Here is a 23856-nt window from a genome sequence, read left to right as displayed (position 1 = left end):
CATTTGCATCATTACAAGTGATATTAACTTTTCTAAGTCAAATGTATATTGCTCTAGCAAGTTACTCTTATTTAGTCTATTACAAGGCTACTAGATGTGACCTGACGATAAAAACACAGTAATGGCTTGCTTTAGTAACCCACTAACAGCATGTTAACTTATATTTTCATGAGATTTTCAATTACATTTTGCACAACACAATTAGATATTATATGTTATATTTAGGTCATGTTGATTTTCCATGTCTGATCAGTACACCACAAGTCTTCACAGTTTTATTGCAGGTTTTGACGTGTTTAGATGTCACTGCTAAAACAACTTTAGTACATGCTATTTTCTGTGTCCCAACGCTGCCCTTGAACGTGATGCATAACTAACCACCAACCACTGCTTCTGTGACGCCAGCACTGAACGCTGTGTGCAGTTTCACAGAGGAAGTGTGTGTCCTTTTGCAAATGAAAATGCAGCTATTAACAGCACTGAGCTGCTAGTACTAACAGTAACTGCACTAGAACTATAGACTTATCAAATGTGCTCTCCCCACCAGAGTGACAGCCGATCATACCTATTTATAGCTATCACAACACAGATGGGGATTTATAAACATTTGAATGCCAAAGGTCATGCAGGAGCTGACCCCTGAGAGCAAATGCCTGGGGATTCATTGTGTCGTTAATCCAGTTTTGTTCAGTCAGCCCCTAAAATAAACGTAGGACTCCGCAGAGCGAGACATAATCCCCATCAGTCCCTCCTGAACAGAGCCGGAGGTTATGTCACTGCTGCCATGGAGGTTAAGACGATCAATGAGTCAGTGGGCAAATGCTTAGTAATATATTATATTATTTTTAGTGAGGACACACAATAGTCCAAAATCAGTAAGTTTTCATGTTATAGAGCAGGTGCCATACATAAACTACAACATTTTCATTTTAACCAGAAGTTTCAGACTTTCTTCGAAGTCAGAAGTTTACATATAGAAAGATTACTAAGCATTTAAACAGTTTTCAAAAACCCAGATGATGAGGTCATGTTATGGAAGTTTCTGAGTTAATTAGAGACACACTTGTGGATGTATTTGAAGGCACACCTAAAACAAACTGCTTCTTTGTGTAACACATGGGAAAGTCAAAAGAAATCACCCAAGATACCAGGAAGAGAATTGGGCTGAAAGGTCACTCTGCCAAGAAGAAGCCATTGCTTTTAAAGAAACATAAATCCAGATTAAAGTTTGCAAATGCACACAGGGACTAAGACCTTCATTTTTGAAGACATGTCCTGTGGTCTGACAAAACAAAACTTGAACTGTTTGGCCACAATGAGCATTGTTACCTAGAAAAAAAAGTGAAGCCTGAGAACACCATCCCAACTGTGAAATACGGGGGTGGCAGCATCATGTCGTGGTTGTGGAGTTGTTTTGCTGCAGGAGGGACTGATGCACTTCACAAAATTGATGACATCATGATAAAAGAACATTATGTTGAAATATTGAAGCAACATCTCAAGACATCAGCCAGGAGGTTAAAGCTTGGGTGCAAATGGGTCTTCCACATGGACAATGACCTGAAGCATACTGCCAGACTGGTGACAAAGTGGCTTAAGGATAACAAAGTCAGTGTTTTGGAGTGACCATCACAAAGCCCCATTCTCAGTCCTATTAAAAATGTATGGGCAGATCAGAAAAGGCATGTGTGAGCAAGACAGCCCAGAAACTTGGCTCAGTTACACCAGTTCTGTCTGGAGGAATGGGTGAAAATACTAATGAAATCTATGTAAATATCATCTCTGCTACGGCACGAAACTGGTTCAAATCCTATCTAGTAGACAGGGAATGCTTTGTTGAAAATGGAAAATATTTTCAGATAAAATGCCCCTGACCTGTGGGTTTCCCCAGGAGTCAATCCTGGGACCCCTGTTAATAAATCTCTACATGCTGCTGTTAGTCCAGTTAATAATGTGTCCTACCACAACTATGCAGACGACAACTTTCTCCAGCTACACTCAGACAAGACTGAAGTCATAGTCTTTGGTCCACAGAAACAGAGAGAAAGTGTCAGAAGTCACCTCCAGTCTCTCTCTCTAAAACCTTCAAATCAGGCTAGAAATCTAGGGGAAACAATGGACTCAAACTTGAACTTTATATCTGCAGCTTTTTACCACCTAAAAACATTGTAAAAATTAAAGGTATACTGTCAAAACCAGACTTGGAGAGACTTATCTATACATTTGTCTCCAGTAGGTTAGACTACTGTAACGTCCTGCTCACTGGCAACTCCAACATACATACACGTTTTACTTAACCAGAATGATCACACTGATATTCACATAAATGACCTATTATGAAAGGAGCTTTGAAAAAATGTCAAAAGCACACCGGGCCAAATAACAAGGTAAATAAAATGTGCTGATTGCGACCTCTCTGTGAAACAGGACTTTGGCAAAGGGGCTTGTTCTACTCACATATGTATGATTGAACATGCTCCCAACCCACGGCCAATCCTCTTAGGCTCAAGTCCAACTTGATGTACATCTGGATCCATCCATTTCCAATGAAACATACTTTTGCTTTAATACTCTAATGTGAAGCCAATGAGCATTGACCACTCAGTACTACAGATCACCAGGTGGTTTGAAAAAGGAAAAAAAGAGTAAAAGAAGGCAGAAACAGACAAGAAAAATCAATCAAGTTCAATTGTCCTATTTAGTTCAACACTGGGGGGGGTATCTCTGGCCTGTGACATCTGGCACGGAGGCTGTCATGCAATTACACTTTCAAATGGACCATAGCATTAGGCCTACACAGTTGATCAAATCTGGGGTGATTAACTGAATGAGTTATATTGCTAATCTTTGTAGCAGGTCCATTAGTAGCGATCAGTTCATATTTTGATTAGTTATAGACCTCATTCATGTTGTGAGGTCACTGAGACTAAAACCACTCTCATTTCCAAGCTGTTAAGCCTACCACACGTTTCTGGTTTGTAGCAATTTATCAGAGGGTGTTTAATGGGAATAAGCACTCTTGCCTCACGGTCAGAAGGTTCCATGTTTAACTCCCAGGCTGGTGTGGAAATGGCATGTTCTCATCATGTCTGCCTGGGTTTCCCACATCAACCCAAAACATGTAAAATCCTCCTGACTAAGCCTAGCTCAAGATCTGGAGATGGGTCCTCGGGTGCTGCAATGTGGCACCCACTGCTCCCAACAGGTTGCCCATTGGAGTGATAGGTCTAATACTGAGGACAAGTTTTCTATGGGAACAATCAAGTCCTAAACCTTAACCCTTGAATATAAACAAAGTGTTTACACCTATGGCTGAAATGTGAAAAAACAGGACACCATTTGAGCAAATGACTATTTGAGATATCTGATATAGGCCTAATGTATGTTCTAAATTCAGAACATATATGAAAATAATGAAGTTCGTGTGTTCAAGAGGAGAAATTCCCTTTTCTTGCTGTTGAATTGTGGTGTGGAAAGTGCTGAGTACCTTGACAGGACTGTGCAAAATGATTTAGATACATGTTCACACAGTGCTGGGGACTCTGCTCCAAGAGCACGGCCAATTTAAATATAGCACAGGCTCCTGGGAAAAAAACAAAACAAAACCTTTCCTTGAAATACATGATAAATGGCAGCCCTACAAGCATCAGCAGGCCACATAGCATGACTAATGCAAACATGTTTCCCAAGGCTCAACTTCTACATAGGAAAATCATATATTCATATTCCATCCTTTGCGGTTCATCATATTTAACCTCTGGCACATGAAAACTGATAAAATAAACTACATAGACACAACAATAAACTACTCAGAGACAACATGAGGCAGATAGAGAAGCATACAGTGTGCTGGCTATAGAGGCTGTTACATGTGAGCCTGATCATTGAACAAACAGTGATATAACCCTGTTTAAACAGTGGGAGGACCACAATGTGCTGCAATGGGACTTGGACCTTTCTAAGAACTGTTAGCTAATGTTCCTTACTCTATCCCTTCCCTTCTCCCTGGCTGCATTAAAGTTATACACTCAAATAAACACAGTTATAGCCCATGTAAGCTTTGCTTTTGGAAAACGTCTGTTTTTATTTACAGTATCATGTGTGTCACACTTTTCTGTTGTAGGGTCCACCACCTGCTCGTCTCATGGAGATTTTATTGCTTTGCCTGGAACGTTCTATCTTCTTGGGTACAAGCAGGCAGATGAAATTATAGCTCAGATCTGTGGCGAGGTGACCCCGCTTACAGAGAGGAATGTATGTTTTGAATTGATAAAGACACATGTCATTAAGTAAATGTAATGACATAGAAGCTTTATGTCATTCTGTGAAACATTACAGTGACAGCAATAACTCCATAGAGACACGTAGGTGGGGGATTTTTGATCAAAAACCTTATGTAGTGGTCCTTTAAGTTACTGTTCATATTTCAACTTTGCTTCTCTTATCGAACTACAGTAAAATATATCAGGGCAATAAAGTGAGATAATAAATTTTGAATAAAAATAACTGACATATTTACAATTGTGAGCCATCAGTCATCTATATAGATAAAGCATTGAGGTTGCATATTAAACAGGTTCATCTCATAATCATGCTCCACTTTTTGAAACTCAAATGAGAGCATGAAATTTGAGCTTTGGAAATGATATCCAGGTCAACTGTGATTTCAAAAGTCAGACCTCAATGTGGAAAACTCCCAGCTCTGAGCTTGTATATGTTTGGCTGCATTCCTGTGTCACATTGAAATGTTCCAACAGAAATATGACATGATAGGATGATAGGACCCATGGGAAATCGCTGCCAAAAGGTGGTTTAAAGTGTGCCCCAGTCGTGATCAAGCAGATGAAGTTTCTCCCTGTGAAGACCCAGCCCCAAGCTTGCCAGGTCACTGAATAGACTCACACAAACCCAATATGTATTTGTCCTTTGTTCATCCATTAATTAAACATGAATCAATGTCACAATCAATGTCGATTTTTATAAGGGAAATTAACAAAATCTCAAGTGATTGACTGTGACACTGTGTTGTTAAATAAAAAAATAAAAAAATGCTTTTTTTTTTTTAGAAACATAACGGTAAAATTAAATATAACTTATTTGGATAAACATTAGATGACCGTAGGTAATGAAGAAGCAAGACACACATTTACAAAGGAAATATGTCATTGAAATAATAACGAACACCGCCATCTGCTGGAAGGGAGCTGTAACATAAGACTGCAGTGCTGCAAATCTGTAGCCGAATTTAGGAGTTCAGAAAGTAATAAAAGCAAGCAAATGTGATTAATGTGATTAAAAATAATAGAGTCACTGTAAAATATTTGCTCACTTGTAAAGTAATTGTGACCAGGACCATTACCATGACTTTATTTTTGCATTTTAAACCCATTGTTGTGTTAGTAGGAAAGAGAAGAAATGTAGCACATGCTCTGGAGATGGTGAAGAGGAGTATGTCCCTATGACCCATTATACACTATATCTTTGTATTGATTTTGTACATACTTTTGGTTCAATTTAGAGACAAACATAAAATTGCATACAATCTCAAGACTACTATACAATCACATTACAGCACCAATCTGGCTAGACGAGATGGGCCTCAGCTAATCTTTGGTTTCTTCTTTTTTTTTTTTACACTCATCTGAGTTAAATCCAGTGCAAGTGTTTGAGCAGTGAAGTGGAACTTTTAATGTGATGAAACTAAGAGATCTCATGGGTTAGTTAAGTTTCTTTCCATTTTCACCATTTCTGAAGTCGGCTGGTCTTATCTTCATCTCAGCAAATTCAATTGAATGTTCATGGCCCCTCCAGTGGAACCAGTTTATACCCTGTCAAAAAGATACAAGAAATAAGTCCCTAATACATTTAGACAAAAGATCAAATGCCTTAAGCACGTATTACTTGCCTTACTATGAGTGCTATCACCATATTTTCCCATGAGATTAACGCGATGACAGTTTTTATACCAGAAAGCGCCTTTATATGACAAGGCACAGTTGGTAACAGCAACGTCATTATCATTGTCAAAAGTAGAAAACGGTCTCCCTTGGTGGTACGTCATCGAGTCACCTGTGTTAAATTAAAGTTTCAGTACATTTGATTAAACAAATATTGCACAAAAATGTAGTTTTGTCACATTAAGACCATTAACATACCTGCTGTCCCACTATATGCCCCTATATAGATTTTGTATCTCGTTCTTGGCTCAGCAATAGTGAACTTGTCATACTGTGCATATGCAGACTCCCCTTTGTCTCTCAGGTCCACACGGAGCTCGTAATGTCCAGAAGATGTAATTTTATACAGGTTGGAAAGACCTATAAAGTTGATTTGATTCTTATATCAGAAGATGTGTAAAGTGACTAAAGGAAGCAATAAGGTTTGAAAGTCTTACCAAGCCAAAACTCATTATTCATATTGCCAAAACCGGCTGTGTAATTCTTCCAATTTCTGAAAAATTCCAACTTTCCATTCTGACGTCTAAGGAAAACCTTTGAGTGTGACAACAGCCGGTCAAATGATCAATAATACCAATGTCAGCAATAAGTCTTCTAATCTCTATTTAGACTTTACTTCTAATCTCTATTTAGACTTTGTGTACTTACCATCCATCCACCTCCATCAGTGGTCATATCACAGTAGACCTGGAGCGGCTGGCTCTCCTCTCCTGCTACATAAATGGTGTATAGGCCAGAGTCGGTCTCTCCACTTAGGAATATCTGAGCACAGTCCTTTGGGTATCTGTACCGCTGTCCAGCTAAAACCACAAATCAACACATTCTAAGGGATATAGAAAACATAACTTATGCTTAGTTTGACTCAAAGCATATAAAGTATGATTATGTCCTAAGATACAAGTTTGTGACGAGGAAAAATCATTTGATGGGGATCTTACTGGACTTGACGACATTTCTAAGTAGAACAACCATGAGTAGCACAGTTGTGAGTGCTGTGGTGCATCTTACTGGTGCTGAATACGGCGCTAATGGCTTGACTCTTCTGGGTCTCAGCTATGGCCATCAGTTGTACAGTGTACTCAGTGGAGCCTGTCAGCTCATCCATGTTGTAGGATGTAGCAGTGGGGCTTAGCACAACCTCCTGTGGTCATAAATATATAATAGATCAGACTAGACTAAAACAAATCTATTGACAGAACTGATGTACATACTCGGATGGTCCCATCAGCAGAGGAGAAGCTCAGACTGTATCCTGTGACTGCTGCCTGGGGGGGGCTCCAGGTCAGAGAGGCACTGTCCATCTGAATATTAGCAACAGTCAAGGCCCGCGGAGGGTCTATATCTGAAACCACCACACAGTACTGCCATTTATTCAAATGTTTTATGGTTTTTAACCGAACAAAATCAATGATATAGTAAACTATTTTGTAGACTTACCCGTGGTAAATTCTGTAACGGCAGAGTCACTTTTCAGAGCCTCTTTTACTGCTTGCAGAGTCACAGTGTAGTGTGTGGCCGGAGCCAGAGAGGCCATCTCAAACTGTACTGTGTCTCCAGTAACATGTTCCACCACCGGGGGAGCTATAACGACACAGCAACATCATCTCAGTTGTAGGATTGCAAAAGAAATTATGTTTAACACACAATGAGCTATTTAAGAAGTACCTGTATCAGACCGGTAAGTAATCACATAACCATCCACTTTAGCCACAGAAGGCTGCCACAGCAGCGTAGCAGAAACATCAGTGACGTTTACTGCATTAAGATGTCCAGGTCTGTCTAATGCTATGAAAAAAATACAAACCATGAACTTACAATGAACTAACCATAAACACAAGTAAAGCAGCACTGACTGAAGAAAGACACAAACCAGTGGTCACAACGTTGGTGCTGGAGTCACTTTCCTCCAGGCCCTTCACTGCATTCACTGTCACTTGGTAGATTTTACCAGGAGTCAGATTGGGCAGCAAAGCCTCAAACACGCTGCCATCCACAGTCAACAGCAGCGGACTTCCTGTGGAGAAGCACTGAGCATTTGTACCGCACATGAGGAATGAGTTTAGAAAAATCAACACTAAAACATCACAAAACTGTCCTTGCAGAAGACCCCAAAACTCCTAATGAGGTTAAGTTATGTGTACCTCCTTCAAATGGCATATAGGTGATGCGGTAATTATCCACAGGAGACTGAGGCTTGGCCCAGTGAACAACGGCTGAAGAATCTGTCACTTCAGAGAAACGAAGTCCCTGTGGAGTGCTCAGACCTATCAAAGACAAAAATATTTTTACTAAGCATTACTAATCAAAGATAAAGTTAATATTGAATGTGCATGGGAGCAGCCTAAGCATAGAAGCAAAATGATTAGTGTTGTTTGCAGAGAAAAGTCAGTCAGAAATTAATGCTTTTGCCACTGTAATATACCTGTTTGGGCAATGCCAGTAATACCCTGGGACCGCCAGCCCAACTTGATTCCATATAATTCAATTTCATACTCAGTGCCACCCATCAGTCCTTTTAAAACCAGGGTTCGTTCAGCACCATGGACGCTGTACTCTTGTGGGTGTGCTACTCTTTTACTGTCTCTTAGTTTGATCAAAAATCTGTCAAACATGTCCTCATCGGCCGTCCAAGACAAACGGAAACTGTTTGCTGTGACATCAGACACAAAGAGCTGCTCCACCTCAGGCTCCGCCTCTGCTCAAAAAAGACAGTGTTGGAATACATCTGTGTTTGACTAAAATACATTCATGTGTAGTAAAAGGATGGTTAGACAGATATTTGACACTTGATTATCTTCAGGCGGTCATGCATGCTCAAGTGTAAAAAGATAAAGTTAGGAAAAAAGAAGAAAAAAAAAACGTATTAAATCAGTCATGTCAGTTTGAGAAAGATTAAGTAAGGTAGCCATCATTGTCAAAGACTGTTTCCAAGCATTCAGGGCATCCTGCTACAGGAAAGAAAACATCTGTAAATCAAATATTTCATGCTTGAAATCAATGATGTAAAAAGTAATGTTTAACCAAAGAGGTACAAGACTTCCAGGGACAAAAGAAGGCAAAGAAAAAGCCTACTAAAGTCTAAAAAGAACATTTAAGATTAGTGTTAGATTAGTATTATGCCAAAGCTGCACCATCATCATATAAAAATGAATATACTTTGAAAACTTCTTTCCTCAAAATTAGAATTGTGTAGATTTTGAAATGTTATTTGTTATTGATAATAGTGATGATGAAACTTGAGCTTCAAGAGTTCCTGAAAGCACAAAAGGTTGTACTTGACCTTTTATTGGACCCATAATGGGCCCGAAGCAAATACCTGTCGCAGCCACTGTGGTGAGAGGGCGAGAGAGGAGACCGGACTCTGACACTCCGGTCAGTCTGACCTCGTAGCCTATGCCCGTGATGAGGCCAGAGATGTCCAGGTGACTGCGGTCGCCCGGGACACTGTGCTCCTGAGGCTCCAGCAGCCAGCCGGAGTCTGTCACTACTATGTTAAAATGGCTGAACCCACCACTAGAGGGCGCAACACTGTCCTGCTGCTGCTGCAACTTGACCTCCCATGATACACGGAACCCATAAGGAGTTATGTTGGAGATAGTCAAGTTTTCCACTTTAGGTAAAGAAGCTAAAAAGATTTGAGCCCCAGGAACACAGAATAGGAATGAGGAGGAGAGCAAAATATATGCATTAGACTAATTGGAGCAATGGTTGCAAAAGCATATCCAACTTATATGTCAGTGGGAAGGAAATTATAATTAAATATATACCTTAAAAAATATACCATTTTATCCCTAAATAACACTCAAATACGTTTTTGTTTACAAGGTGAATAAAATACATAGTACCTGTTGTGGCCTGTGCTAACACAGCGTTAGTATGGCGCCCATGTGAAATACCGTACAATTGAATATCATAGTCAGTAGCATCCATCAGGTTGGACACAGTAAAATTACGGACATCTCCTGGTAGAGTAAACTCCAGTGCATCATAGTGCCGCTCAGAGTCACTGACCCGGACAACAAAGCCATCGAAATGGCCTGAAAGTGTATTCCAGGACAAGCTGAGGTTGTGTGGGCTCACTGAAGAAACAGCTATGGTCCCCAACTGTGGGATGTCCTCTGAACAAAAAAGACAGTGATTCAGTTACATTGTTCCCATCTCAACTACTTGTACGCTATCAACTCATGCAGCAAAAAAAGCATTATACCTGTAATAGCCACAGCATATAGGGGCTCTACAGAGAGGTCATTGCTGCTTGTGTAAAGCTTAATATTGTAGCTCGTGCTTGATTTTAGTCCAGTCATGACTGTGGTATGAATGTCTCCAGGCAGGACACGTCCCATTGCCTGAGAGGGCACTGCAGACTCTCTCACTTCAACTACAAAGTTTTCAAAGGACCTGTCCTGTGTCTGCCACGAGAGAGTGAAGCGGTCTGAGGTAATATTACTGACAACGAGATTGAACAAATCAGGCTCTTCAGCTTCAAGGAAAAAGATAATAATGTCCATATTAATTTTGTGCAAATAGCTTAGATTACTTACAGAAACTTATATATAGACGAAGCCTTAGACGGCATTGTACTAACCAGGGCCCAACCAATATGGTGTTTTCAGGTGTGATGTCAACATTGATATAACTTAGTTTACCAATAATTGATATAGTGGCAAATATGAATATAGCATTTCAATTCAAGTACATATCTGCATTTGATCTCTTCATTCGTAAACATTTATCAGGTTGTTAAAGGTTAGAATGTTTCAATTTTCAAATATTGTTTTTAGAAAATGTTATCAAAGATCAGGCAGATAAAAGTTGTCCCATATAAAAGATAACATCCTTGTATAGATACATCCATTCTCATGTTTTCCATAAAAGCAGAAAATCACTGGTTCAGTTTCGTCTGTAAAAAGTGGACTTAAGTGACTGAATTCAATCTTTCAAATAAGGAAGAACATGTCCATATGTAATATTGACCATACATGCAAAAAATTATGAAGATGGCTGGGATTTATCTAAATGCCCCTATTTGCTAACAATATCAGACGGGAAATGTATTGGTCAGGCCCTTGTACTAACGTTTGAATAAAACAAGTCAAAATACCTGTGGATGCAACAATACTGACGGCAGTGGTTCGAGATCCCTTGTACGTCCCATAGAGGTAGCCTATATAGTCAGTGCTGGGCCTGAGCCCTGTGATGTCATGGGATTGTACATTTCGGGATAAGTTATATTCCTGAGGCTCTGTTAACCAATCAGAATCAATAATTTCCAGTGTGAAACCATCCACCTGTCCTTCAGTGTCATTCCAGTGTATTGTAAAGCTCTCTGAAGTTATGTTAGACACATAGAGTTTGCTGACCACAGGTTCACTCACTATAGAGAGAAAAATAACATTTTATCCTTAGAATACAATCCAACAAATGTATCACTATATTTATTAAAGCTTAGTAAGATATGCACTGTGTTTGTCCTAATATCCGTAAATAATTGTGTTTTAGATTAAAATTTACATATAAAAAGTGCATGCAGAGAGGTAGAAATGTAAGAGAAGGAAAGATCATATTCACAGCATTACCAATTTTACAACTGTAATGTGACTGCTGCTCACATACGCTGTGAGCACTGACGAAGTGTGAAAATGGTCTCTCAATGTTAATCAACTGGTCCATGAAGGAAGCTTGCTGGAATGATATGATGTGGTCACATGACTACACTGAATGATGGCTTAAGTTATTGGTTTGCTTTTGCAATCATTGCAGCGTGACAGTATTAAACCTTGCTTAATGGGATGGTAGAAGACGGAACACCATGCATTTGGACGATGGATGCAGTTGAATGTTAGCGGTGAGAGACTGGGCAGTTCTTTGCCCCTGCTGGAAAGCCCTCTCTCAGACAGAAACAGTGGCTGGAGGGTATGAATGGCCTGAGGGTTAAGATGTTCTTGTCTCATGCAGAAGGGTTAATACAACAAATGCCCCAAAATATTGTGGCATAATGAATTTGGTGCAAACACAAGCTCAAGTTAAATGTAGAAATAATGATGCATATTTATATTCTTGCAGCGTGTACCTGTTGTGGCCTCAGAGTAAGTCGGTTCAAGGAAAGAACCCTGATACATCCCATATAATCCAACTACGTAGGTGGTGTTGGGAGTCAGTCCAGATAGAACCAGACTGAAAGCACCACCAGACAAAGTGAGGTTCTGGCTCTCTGCCATGTTGTCCATGTTGGTTACCTCTATGACAAAGCTGTCAAAATCCCCACCCATGGGACCCCAGGATGCAGTGAGGCTGTCCCATGTAATGTCAGAGAGGTTAAGCACCAAAGAATTCAGCTCCTCTGGTGAGTAGACAAAATGTGTCAACATTGCAGTTATACATGACCTACTAAATACTGGTAAATACGTAGGCATCCTATGTTACCATAGCAAAAATACTGTGCTGTGTACCTTTAAGAGAGGGTGTGTGCAGAAGTAAAGAACTGTTCTCTTGTAAGACCCCTTGTAATGGATACTCTTTGTGTTTATGACTTTTGTCTTTAGTCACTCTTCCTGGCAGTGTGTCGTCAGGAAACTGTGTATCTGTTAGATTTGCAAAGATAACTTCCTCCATTATAGAGTTGTCAGGCTCCGCCCCAGAGCCCATTACATTTACGTCATTGGTGGAGGTTCTATCAGAGTCCAGGATACTGGGGTCTGGGGCATGGACTGTTCCAGAATCCAGTTCAGACTGTGGGGTTGAGGGGGCATCTTTAATTGTCAGTGAAAGTACATCAGGAGAGGTGGATCTGCGTGCTAAAATGTTAAAGTGCATGTTATTTATAGCTGGGAAAAACTGTAAAAGAATATGTAATTAATTAAACCAATAAACAATTAACAAGTTGCATTTGTCCTGTAAAGTGTTAGTTTGTCTTTGTCACACTAGAGTGTAAAATATGTGGGTTAGAGGAGTTTACAAAAGTGAAAAAAATGTTTACATATTTTCCTTCTTATTATTTTTATCATTTCTCTTTCACATAAATCAACATACATTCACTGATTCACAAAATCTCTGCATGCTCAAAAAACTGCTCAGTATATCGTTGTGTAGTGTTTAAGTCAGATAGTACTCACCTGTGGACTCTGACACAGTAGCAGGAGCACTCTTCTTTTGGCCTCTCTCTGCAGTTAGTGTGAAGGTGTAGGTGGTCCCAGCAGTTAGATTGGGTACCACAAAGGTATCAGCTGTGCCGGGCAGGTCAAACTCCTCAAACTGACCATCTTCAGACACATACCCCAGTTTGTATCCAGTCACCTTCGCCTGAGGTTTCTGCCATGTCAATGTAAGTGATGTCTCTGTACCATCCATTTTCTCAAAGCTTGTGGGAGGGTCCAGGGCTAGTAGATAATTAATAAACAGGCAAAATGGATAGCATCAAATATGATACTTTTTTTAATTAAATAGATTCTGTATAAAAGGTAGATGCAGCTGTTTTTTTTTTTTTGTTTTTGTTTTTTTTACCTGTGTCAGCATTTGTGGTAGCAGGGATGCTTTCCCTCTCATTTTTCACAGCCGTTACTCCAATGCCATACTCTGTTCCTGGTAACAATCCTAAACAAACCAACAATTTTGTGAGTTTTTAATGATAAATCTTAGTTTTTATTCAAGATTTTTACCAGTAATTGTAGCTGTTGTGGTGTCACCGGGTCCTTGCCGAAACAGCTCTTCTCCATGTGTGGCTCCAGAGATGGGGCTGTACTTCACACGGTAGCTTCCTACATCAGCCTGACTGTTGGTCCACTGCACGGTGAGAGTACTGTCAGACTGTGAGACAGCGTGGAGGTCTCTAGGAGCATCCAGAGCTAAAATACATATATTCAAAGGTAACTGGCATTTCCACTTGTTGAATGATACAATAGATATAGCTAGATGTACAATTTTGTCCCAATGTACCTGTGGTAAATGTTGCATTGACAGGATCACTGCTGCTGTCACCTGTCCTGCACACAAGGGAAACTGTGTACTCGGTGTCTGGCCTCAGCCCTTCAATGCTGCTCTGGTGATCTGGAGAGAAGATCTCTACACTGGTTTGGTCTGAGGGATCGGAGCTTGGTGCATAGGACATAATGACCCTGTCTGTGGGAGGCACTGGCTTAGACCAGCTGATGAGAGCAGAGGATGCCGTCACGTCCTTCAACTGCAGCTGCTGAGGTCCTTCGATCCCTCACAAAGACACAGGTAAATTACAGTAGAATCTTGTCTGGTTTTAGCAGTTCAGGTAAATCTTAATCTGGCAAAAACAGACTCATCAGTCTTTAACTTAAGTATCTCATATATATATATATATATATATATATATATATATATATATATATATATATATATATATATATATATATATATATATATATATATATATATATATATATATATATATAAATATAAAACAATTATCTGTTTTCCTTGATGGTAAGCTTAAAGCCACAGCTGCTCGACTACCATCAACAACACAATCACACAGGAACATGCACTAGTTGAGAGTGGAAACCATGTTTAAGTTCATGGACTCTGTATTGTACAGTCAAGATATATTTTGTACATAATATAACTCACTTGTTGTCACTCTTCTCGAGGTCTGTGGTCCTCTTGTATTGTTTTTAATAATGTTAATTGAAACTTCATACTCTTGCCCTGGGCCAAGACCTGTCTGGACAAACTGGTTTTGTGAGGGTGGAAGTGTATTCACAATTTTTCCATTTTCTTCTTTCTGTAAAAGTAAATAGATATTAAAACTTTCAGTCTAAATGCAGTGGTTGGATTCTGTAACAAGTTTACATAATGTCAATTCACTAACCATGTTGCGGAAAAATATTTCCCAGCCATCAAAAGGGACTTCTAGCTTGTCCCATGTTACTTCAACTGAAGTCTCTCTTATTGATGTGAATCTTACACCCTCAGGTTGAGGCAAAACTAAAGGCCAGCAGAAAAAGAAGGCAGTTACCACTAACCATTTAGCATATGTAGACAATTATTATCAGATTGTTTTGACGTACGAGTAGCCACCCTGGCACTGACTGGCACACTCTTTTTGCTGCTTAAAACAGCATAGACATTGATAAGATACTCAATGCCTGGCTCCAGTTCTTTGACAGTGGCAGAAGTTTGGTCTCCAGGAACTGTGAACTGCTGGTACAGACCCCCAGAGCTGGTGGATGTCACAAGGTACTCTGTCACCAACATGTCATTGGACCAAGAGAGGTCCACCGTTTCCTGAGTAACATTGCCCACCGTGAGGTCCTTTGGTGGAGATACTGAAAAATCAAGGCAAAACATACATAAAATATAAACTTAAAATATCACAAATTATGTTTTTGGTTTCCTACCATCAAAGCAGTCCTGTCCCATGTATCCCTCCTCGCAGAGACACTGACCGTCTACACACTGGCCATTGTTGTGGCAATTGTTGAGGCAGCTTATTGTTGCACAGCTTTCCCCTTCATATCCACTCACACAGGAGCATTTCCCATTGACACAGCGCCCTCTCTCATTGCAGTTATCAGGACAGACTAGACCAGAACAGTCATCACCAAAGTAGCCTTCTTGACAGATGCAAGTGCCATCAAGGCAGTAGCCTCTTTTCATGCAGTCGTTGGGACAAGCTCTCTGACTGCAGTCTTCTCCAGTGAAGCCCTCCTCACAAATACACTGTCCGTCAATGCAGCTGCCTCTGTGATTACAGCTGTTGGGACAGCTCAGCTGGCTGCAATCCTGTCCACTAAAGCCAGCGTAGCATCTACACAGTCCATTGATGCATGTGCCTCTGCTGAAGCAGTCTGAAGGGCAGGTTCTGATGCTACAGTCCTCTCCTGTGAAGCCCTCATGACAGACGCATTGCCCATTCACACACTGCCCCCTGTGGTGACAGCTACTGGGACAGGACAGCTCAGAACAATCCTCACCCTGAAAACCTACATCACATGCACATTGTCCATTTATGCATTGTCCACGTGTGTTGCAGTTGTTCACACATGCTAACTGGCTGCAGTCCTCTCCTTGGTAGCCCAAATCACAGATACAGACGCCATTGAAGCACGAGCCTCTGCCACTGCAGTCATTGAGACAAGTGAGCTGAGAGCAGTCTTCTCCACTGTATCCGGCTGTGCAAACACACTTGCCCTCCACACAGAAACCGTTCCCATGGCAATTATTAAAACAAGTGCGTGCCCCACAGTCCAGCCCTGTGTAGCCCTTGTCACAAAAGCAGGTACCGTTTACACAGCGCCCATTGTTGTAGCAGCCATTGGGGCATGTGATCTCAGCACAATCCACTCCACTCCAGGGGTGATCACAAATACACTCTCCATCAACACAGCGACCATGACCAAAACAGTTGTTTAGACATTTTGTCTGTGAGCAGTCTTCTCCAAAGAAACCGTCAGAGCAGACGCATAGGCCTCCCACACACTGTCCATGTGTCCCACAGGGCACAGGACAAGCCTCCACAGAACAGTCCTCTCCAGAAAAGCCTTTCAAGCACTCACAGCTCCCCTGTACGCACCGGCCCTTGTCTCTGCAGTTCTGGGGACATTCTGATTGGGTACAGTTGGGTCCTTTCCAGCCAGGTTCACAGACACATTGACACATTTCAGCACTGAAGTTTCCATGGCCATTACAGTAAGGCTTGGTTTCCACGTCACCTGAGAGAAAATCATTTTTTTATACACATATCACCAATACCAATATTGCTCATGTAACTGGTGACTTACCTGCTGCTTGTGTATTGCAGCATGGAGAGCCAACACTACACTGCTGTTTTAGAGCTGAAACTTGTCCCTCGAGCATCTCTAAACGTTTCAGAAGGTCCTTCAATACAGGCAGGTCTTCAGCACATCCACAGGCCTGACGAGGAATGTGAATGCGGTGAGTAAAGACAATTTGGTTCTCTCCATTGATAGTGTGCTCGGTGATGGCTTGGCCTGCTGAGGCTGCTGCGTTCATACGATGCTTCTTTGTGCTTTTTGAGGCATCCAGGTCTACAGTACAGAGGGCACTGGCAGGAACATGGATGTTGTAAACATGGTTGAATAACACAGACTTGTTTGTATTGGGGATGCTGATATTATGTTCATTTGAGGACAGCACAGTCTGCTTTCGATGCCTCAAGATTTTCTTCAATAGCTCAGCTTCAGATAAAGCAAGAATAAAAGTCAAAAGTATGCAACCCGGAAGTCTTCTCATATCCATGCTAGTTGAGTTACAAATTTTCTGATGATTAACAATCTGTGAAAAGAAAACATTTTGGACAAAACAAATCAAATATTGCACTGAAAAAAACAACAACAACAAAAACAAGCAAATCCATAGTTGTTCTGGCACATGATTTTTTTTTTATTTTATTATTTATTTTTTTTTTACAAATTATTGACATTAGATTGTAGTGACTTATATAACATGACTACCAAAAGACAGCATTACAAATGTATTATCATCATGACTATACCACATGAACAGGTTTTAAATCCCCACAGATCAGATGACTATGATTTATGGAGAGAAGTGGAACTAATGAAAGGTTCCTCCTTAGTGTGGGAACGTCTGGAAGAATAAGTCTTCTTTACTGAGTTTCCAAAGATTCCGAGTAAGCATGCAGAAGAAAAAAAACATAACATAGTGTCACTAAGGACCTAATTTAAGTGTCAAGCACTTCTGTGCTATTACAGTGTCATTACAATCACCAACTCACTCCAATATCTGACATTGTTAAAAAGATTTTGTATAAGCTGTCGCTTACAAAAGGCAAGGAGCAGTTTGTGCAACATTAGCCATGAAAAGACTAAATGCACCTAAACTGGGAATGGAAAAAACAGCCTTCAAATGTCAATGAAATAGAGGGTGTGAACATTTCCCCATTTCAGTGGAAAATAATTATAAAATGAACATGACTGTATTTTTTCTGTTACTGCTGAATAATATTATTTTTATTTCAAATATAGTTGTATGTGGGGAATTATTCTTATTATCTTTTACCACTGGATAAAGCAGATTATGTACCGGTAATAATAATAATTATAATTAATTATTAATGAATTACTTAGTAACACAAATATGGGTAAACATCATTAAGCATGTGGGAGATTTCCTTGAAAAGTAAGTCAGAAGGTGAACAAAAACACTTTCCATCAATCTTTAGTTTTTCTTAGTGCTCTGACCCTTGACCCTAATATTGACCAAGTCGTATTTCATGGACCTAATCTAATGTTTTTGTTATATGTATGACAGCTTGAGTTTCACAAGTTCTTGCACATCTGGAAACTGAAGGGGATAAAAGCATCTTTTGAAGGGTGTCATAAATCTACAAATATCATAGAGAAGGCCTTTCTCTTAATATCTTCAAACATACAGTAAAGAAGTAGCTTCATCTGTAATTGTCTTATGTCCTGGTGATCGTTCCATCGACTGAAGGGCACTGCCAATTGTGCCCACTGAGGGGAAAATGTCATAAAATTAAGTAATATGTCTTTGTATTTTAATAGCAGAACTGGGGTTGGACTAGGACACCATTTCCCCCATGGGGCATGGAAAAATAATTTGGACAGAAAATTGGAATAAATATAACTTCACTAAGCTACAATCCAGAATTCCTGTACGCGTACTCTCCTCTAGTGTTGGCAATAGGTAAGGGAACTTTCCCTCTAGGAAAAGTGAAACTGTGAGTAGACATCTGTTTTGTCTGGTTCACGAAAAAGACACTGGTACCACTCAATGGTGGAGTTTGCCTGAATGCTTCAGTGACAGCAATTGTACTTCCTCATGCATTATGCGACGCTTAATTACATTTGTTATTTTGCCAGCTGTGAGTGTGTCTCACATTGAGAACAATATAGTACAACATGTCTGGGCACTTTAACTAAAAACACATGTGCTGAACATAGCACTGTATACAATTTCAACAAGTGTCTTTCTCTATAGTTTTTTATTGTATTGCAAAAATGTGGCATGCCAAATTCAAATTTAACTAAACCTTTAGTTTAAACTAAAGGGAATGGACACTAGTGTAAATTTTTTATTTTACAATTTTCTGCATTTTCTGGAGTGCTTGGGGTTACTTATTGGAGCATCTGGAATTCACATCACAAATGTCAATTTGAGCTGCACATTATGCAGCAGACACAAAAGAGCGTGCACCAAACCAGGAGGACTGATGCAGCCTTGAATGTACAGATGTTTATAATAGTAATATATAATAATATTTAAAATAATGTACTTTGTAATGATATATACAAACAAAGAAGGCTGGTTACAATCATTGGCCACAAACCACCAGTAATTTTCAGTATCATACATTATAATACATTTAAAGCAAATAAAAATGCAATGTAGAGATACATTTAAACCTCCTGCACAATCACAATGGACACTTGGCCTGACATCACACCTCACAGCTACAATAATGAGCTTATTACACTGTGGAGTTTTCCTCAGCAGCTCGTCAGCACCCCAGATCTCATGTTTGGCAGCTCCTTCCTTCAGACTAAGGAAGAAGTTGCAGCATCAACAAAGAATGTAACACAAAAAATATCACTCGAACTGGCCACATTTATAGGAAAGTAAAAGTATTTTGTTCAACCAATAAGCATGGAATAAGATCGACATCTCACCCCTTTGGTGTCTGAAGTCCATTAAATGCGTCAGCTTGACAAGAAGAGTGGAAGTGCAGCTTGGCTTTCTTGTGTCTTTGAGCTCTTCACAAGGTGACAGCTGCTTATCTGTTTCTTCACAGCCCCGACTCCAGGCTCCACACTGCAGCAGAGAGGGAGAGAGAGTGTGGAGGAGGATATCCTTTAAATGTGAGGAGAGTTTTGGGTCAAACCCCCAGTGCTTAAAACTCCAACCCTTACACAACACACACAGCCATTTTAGCTTTCTGTAGCGGAGTGAGGCATGATTGGCCCCTTGCCTCTAAATGAGATGCCAGTGTTACAGAGAGTCATGACACACTGGCCAGGGCGTTTGGTTTAGCTGCAAAATTAGACTGACTGATGAGAAAGAGACGAGAGAAACAGACTATGAATGTCTGTCTTTCACAGTCATATTTTTTGCATCTTAGCCTCCTAAGACCCGAGCTCTTGCATGACATGCTTTATTAATTTCTCTTTGTTATTTGGGCTGATTGGAACCCGATGAGTGTAAATACAAAGAATTACCTTTTTACATTATGTAGTTTCTGAGAAAAGTGATGTAATCATTTTGATAAAACATTTGAATAATGATTTGCAAAAACTATTTATTAAGACCCTAAACACAGAAACATTTGTCCTGAATGTAAAAACAAAATGAGAAACAATTGTGCCTCTTGGAACAATGTGTCTCATGTGAAGTGCTCCTGACAGGAGCAGGAAGACATGTGCCTTTACAAAAAAATAAAAAAATATTCTGAACATCCTAAATGCTTAAAAATATTCTAAATTGAACATTGTTGCTGTTCTTGTATGCTGTTCTTCTTGCATTGTGGTCTAGACAACCCAAAATGTGCCAGGTCCTAGAAGGTTAAAAACACTTTAAAACATAAATGATAAACATCAGAGTTTCTAACTGTACCAAAATGGACCAGCCTTTTAGACCATAAAATCTATTTAATATATTTAAAGGTGCACTATGTACATTTTCTGGTGGATGCTGTAGAGTGGTGGAGGTGTAGTGTGGAACATTTAAGGTAAGGCGATAACATTTCAGTGGAGACAACCAGGTAGCGAACCCCCACCAAGTTATAAAGCACAACTTTAATTAGGATAAGAAAAAATGAACAAAGAATCTATTTGGATTTGTATTAAAGCTTACATTTTCTACCACTAAAGGAGGAGTGAGCTACTTTGTTGTTTAAGTTCTCGATAAAGTTAAATACACTCTGTGCAGGCGGTGGCTCCACTTATCTGGATATTGGTGGTTTGATCTCAGCTCCAATCAGCATCTGTCATTCTGTCCTTGTTTTCATGAGTATGTACATTGGTGTAGTGTTTGTAAGGGTAAATACAGGGTCAACAGGAGACTCCACAATGTGTTTCCAAACAAAGGTTCTTTTTAACAGACAGTGTGTTGTTTGATAAAATCCAGTGTGAAACCAAATCTTTCAGATCCAGATAAACATTGATGCAATTAACCCAACCGCTCTATAATGTGTATGACGAAAGCAAAGCAGAAAAGACCTACTTCTGAGCCTAATTTTTGCTATGGTGTAATCACAGCTCAGTAATTATAAGTATCCATTGTCACAGTGTACATAGTCTATATGACAAGTAATTTAAGTAATTTAAATTGTGCGTAAATGAAAGAGCTCTCAGTGCAGCGGGCTCACCTACTGATCTTTTTAGTTTTAGAGAACTACCTGGAACTGGATTACCAAGCACCAGTCAGTATCTAGTAAACACGACAATACAAAAGGCTACTTCTATGGCAGTGTGACTTATATACAATGCTCAACTAGACTTTTATGGATGATTTATGGATAGTTGCCATATGGAAAACTGTTGTTGCTTAGCATAAATCAGTAGGTTGTGTCGCTTTCAAGCCATGTTCAGACAATAGGCAGAGCTGAGACGTCCCTGCTTACACAAACATGAACAAATATGGTACTGAAGACAACAAGTCCCCTGGCAGCATCCAAAATAATGGGTTGAGGATTCACGGTGGATGGTTACTTTGTTATTGTTAATATAAGAGTGTTTAAACTGCAGTAGAGATCAAATTTATATCTTGATTTTCTCAGAGGCAGATCGCAATTTTGATTTCATCTCGATTCATGCGCGTTACCAAATTAGTCCTTATATTCTTCCGCTTCACACTTCACTCTAATTGGTTAAATCCACCTGTCACTCACTCAGAGTACGACAGAGGCAGACCAATTGGAGTTTATCTGTGTTTAAGCGTAAAGCTGCATTAAACAGAGAAGAGAACTGAATCACAAAATGACGGTATTGCCAAAATGCACATGGTCACGGGGGTGAGATCTTTACTCACTTTTTATTACTGTATTGCCCAGCCCTCGTAGAGATAGTTCATGAAGTACCTAGATCTAACAAGGAGATTCATATTATGGATACAGGCATTTCCCAATTAGCAAACATACTCCAACTACATCACTATCAATATCCCACTACATTAATGAGACAATAAAAACATTACAGTCCAATTACAAGAGTATTTTGTGCAGTAGTGTATGAAGAGTGAGCTGACAGTGGCTTAAATTAAGTCAAAAGCTGTAATTCTGTTTGTAGTGATCTGTAATCCCCTTTCTGTTTATCACACTGCTGCCAGAGGAATTCTGCTCTGGCTCCATGTCTGGTTTGGAGGATGGATGTGGCAGAAGGATCTTTTGCATAGCACTCAACCCCATGTTAGTGGCACAGGCACTTTCAAATTATCAGCCATGTCCAAAACTCACACAAGTATGAAATATTAGTGCGTGTATATTTACCTAAGTCAAGTTGAAGGCTGGTTTCTTCCAAAGTAGAGTCACTGGGCCATCTCAGTTCAGTCTTGCCATGCTCCCTGGATCTGCCTCATTCCACAGTGCTGATACTTCCCACAGTGGCTTCTTCACAAGAGAGACTGGTCTGCCATTTGTTAGCAGCTCCTCTGTGTTATACAGCTTCAGGAACTCTGTGGTCGGCACACATGGAAAATGAGTGGAAGCATGAAGTAATTGTTCTCACCACTGTAAAGCCCCGATCCGCCAGCCCAGATGACAGGGTTATTGGTCAAATTGTGAACAGAGCAAACACAAGATTTAAAGTTAACATTTGCACTCATTTCCATTCTATAAAAAGTTGAACTTTATTTTTATATGTGCGTTGGCGGAGAGTCAAGGGGAAAATACACACTGAAAAAGTGTTGAGTGACGTGGTCTGTGGGCTTGCTCTAATGGTTTTCTGTCTGATGAAAACTATTAGAAAACCAACAGACTCTAACAAAGATGGAGGACAGTAATACTGTAAGTCTTTAATACAACTACCCAAAATCCACAACTAATGAACACATCTTCTGTGTAAGACAGAGCACTCAAGGACCATCACACAATGATTAGAATCTGTGTGTTCACTAATGTAATGCAGGCTAAAGTTTCAAATGACTGAAAGTATCTAGTATGTAGTAGTAGTAAGTGTATCTAACTATGCAGTTAGAATAAAGTATGTTTTGGGCACAACAGGTAGAAAACATTGGCTTGATAAAAGATTGAAGAAGCTAACTGCACTTTTTGTCTGTCATCTCAAACTCCCACTATAGACAAACAAATGTTGTAAGTATATCATTTTTCTTCTGGGAAATAACTTCTCAAATCAATGTCTAATGTCTAATGTCTTTCCTAAAACTTCACTGAGCATGACTGCAAACCCCTGCAAGAGCTACAAAACTATGGATGAAGTGAGCAGTTGATGTGGAAATGGTCAAATTACCCAAAAATATTTGTGACAAAATTGTGACAGCTGCTTGGAGCCCAACTGAGAAATCCATGAGCTCTGGGCATTTCTCCTTCCACACAGCGCAGCTGTGCTCTCGTCCTGCTCTGATTTATGTGGGTCGAGCTTGGAAGGATTGTGGAAATACTGATGAGGTCAACCAAATTCGCCTGCATATTTTATATCAACCATTAGATGAAAAGTTTGTTGATATCACAGTGAGGGTCAATATCACTTATGACATACAAGAAAATAACATCCTATGGACTGATCAGGTTCAAAACATCATTTAGACTTTCATAAGATATACTGTACATGCAGACTGTGCATCAGACAGACACACATTAAAGCAGAGATGCACTTACCTTGATAGAAACTCTCTTACAATTGAAAAGGAAAAAGGAAATCCCTATTACACTATTTATCAAGCAGCAAGTATATTTTGAGAATAAAAAGAGGAGAAAATC

At 39.8% G+C, this 23856-nt stretch overlaps 1 protein-coding gene across 2 annotated transcripts; it reads right to left on the bottom strand.

The window, feature by feature from the left end:
- Positions 1–4054: 4054 nt before the first annotated feature.
- On the bottom strand, positions 4055–22546 carry LOC117392223 (tenascin-like). 2 transcript variants are annotated; one of them, XM_055231741.1, is made up of 29 exons: positions 22408–22546; positions 19595–19736; positions 16703–17216; positions 15320–16633; positions 14990–15247; positions 14791–14906; positions 14550–14703; positions 13890–14159; positions 13613–13798; positions 13458–13547; positions 13070–13333; positions 12407–12751; positions 12028–12297; positions 11059–11331; positions 10165–10437; positions 9803–10075; positions 9274–9582; positions 8380–8652; positions 8099–8221; positions 7828–7971; positions 7623–7742; positions 7395–7538; positions 7169–7299; positions 6966–7098; positions 6606–6757; positions 6395–6491; positions 6156–6317; positions 5906–6069; positions 4055–5828 (listed from the first exon to the last, which is right to left on the bottom strand). In XM_055231741.1, exons 3-29 carry the CDS (start codon positions 17178–17180, stop codon positions 5718–5720), a joined length of 6627 nt encoding a protein of 2208 aa, XP_055087716.1. In that variant the 5' UTR covers positions 17181–17216; positions 19595–19736; positions 22408–22546; the 3' UTR covers positions 4055–5717. The 2 variants fall into 2 exon arrangements, with proteins under 2 accessions (XP_055087716.1, XP_055087717.1); XM_055231742.1 differs by lacking the exon at positions 12407–12751.
- Between the last annotated feature and the right edge of the window lie 1310 nt (positions 22547–23856).

The sequence above is a fragment of the Periophthalmus magnuspinnatus genome, chromosome 23 (genome assembly GCF_009829125.3).
Source record: "Periophthalmus magnuspinnatus isolate fPerMag1 chromosome 23, fPerMag1.2.pri, whole genome shotgun sequence".
NCBI classification, from domain to species: domain Eukaryota; kingdom Metazoa; phylum Chordata; class Actinopteri; order Gobiiformes; family Gobiidae; genus Periophthalmus; species Periophthalmus magnuspinnatus.
This window is presented reverse-complemented; position numbering and strand designations above follow the sequence as displayed.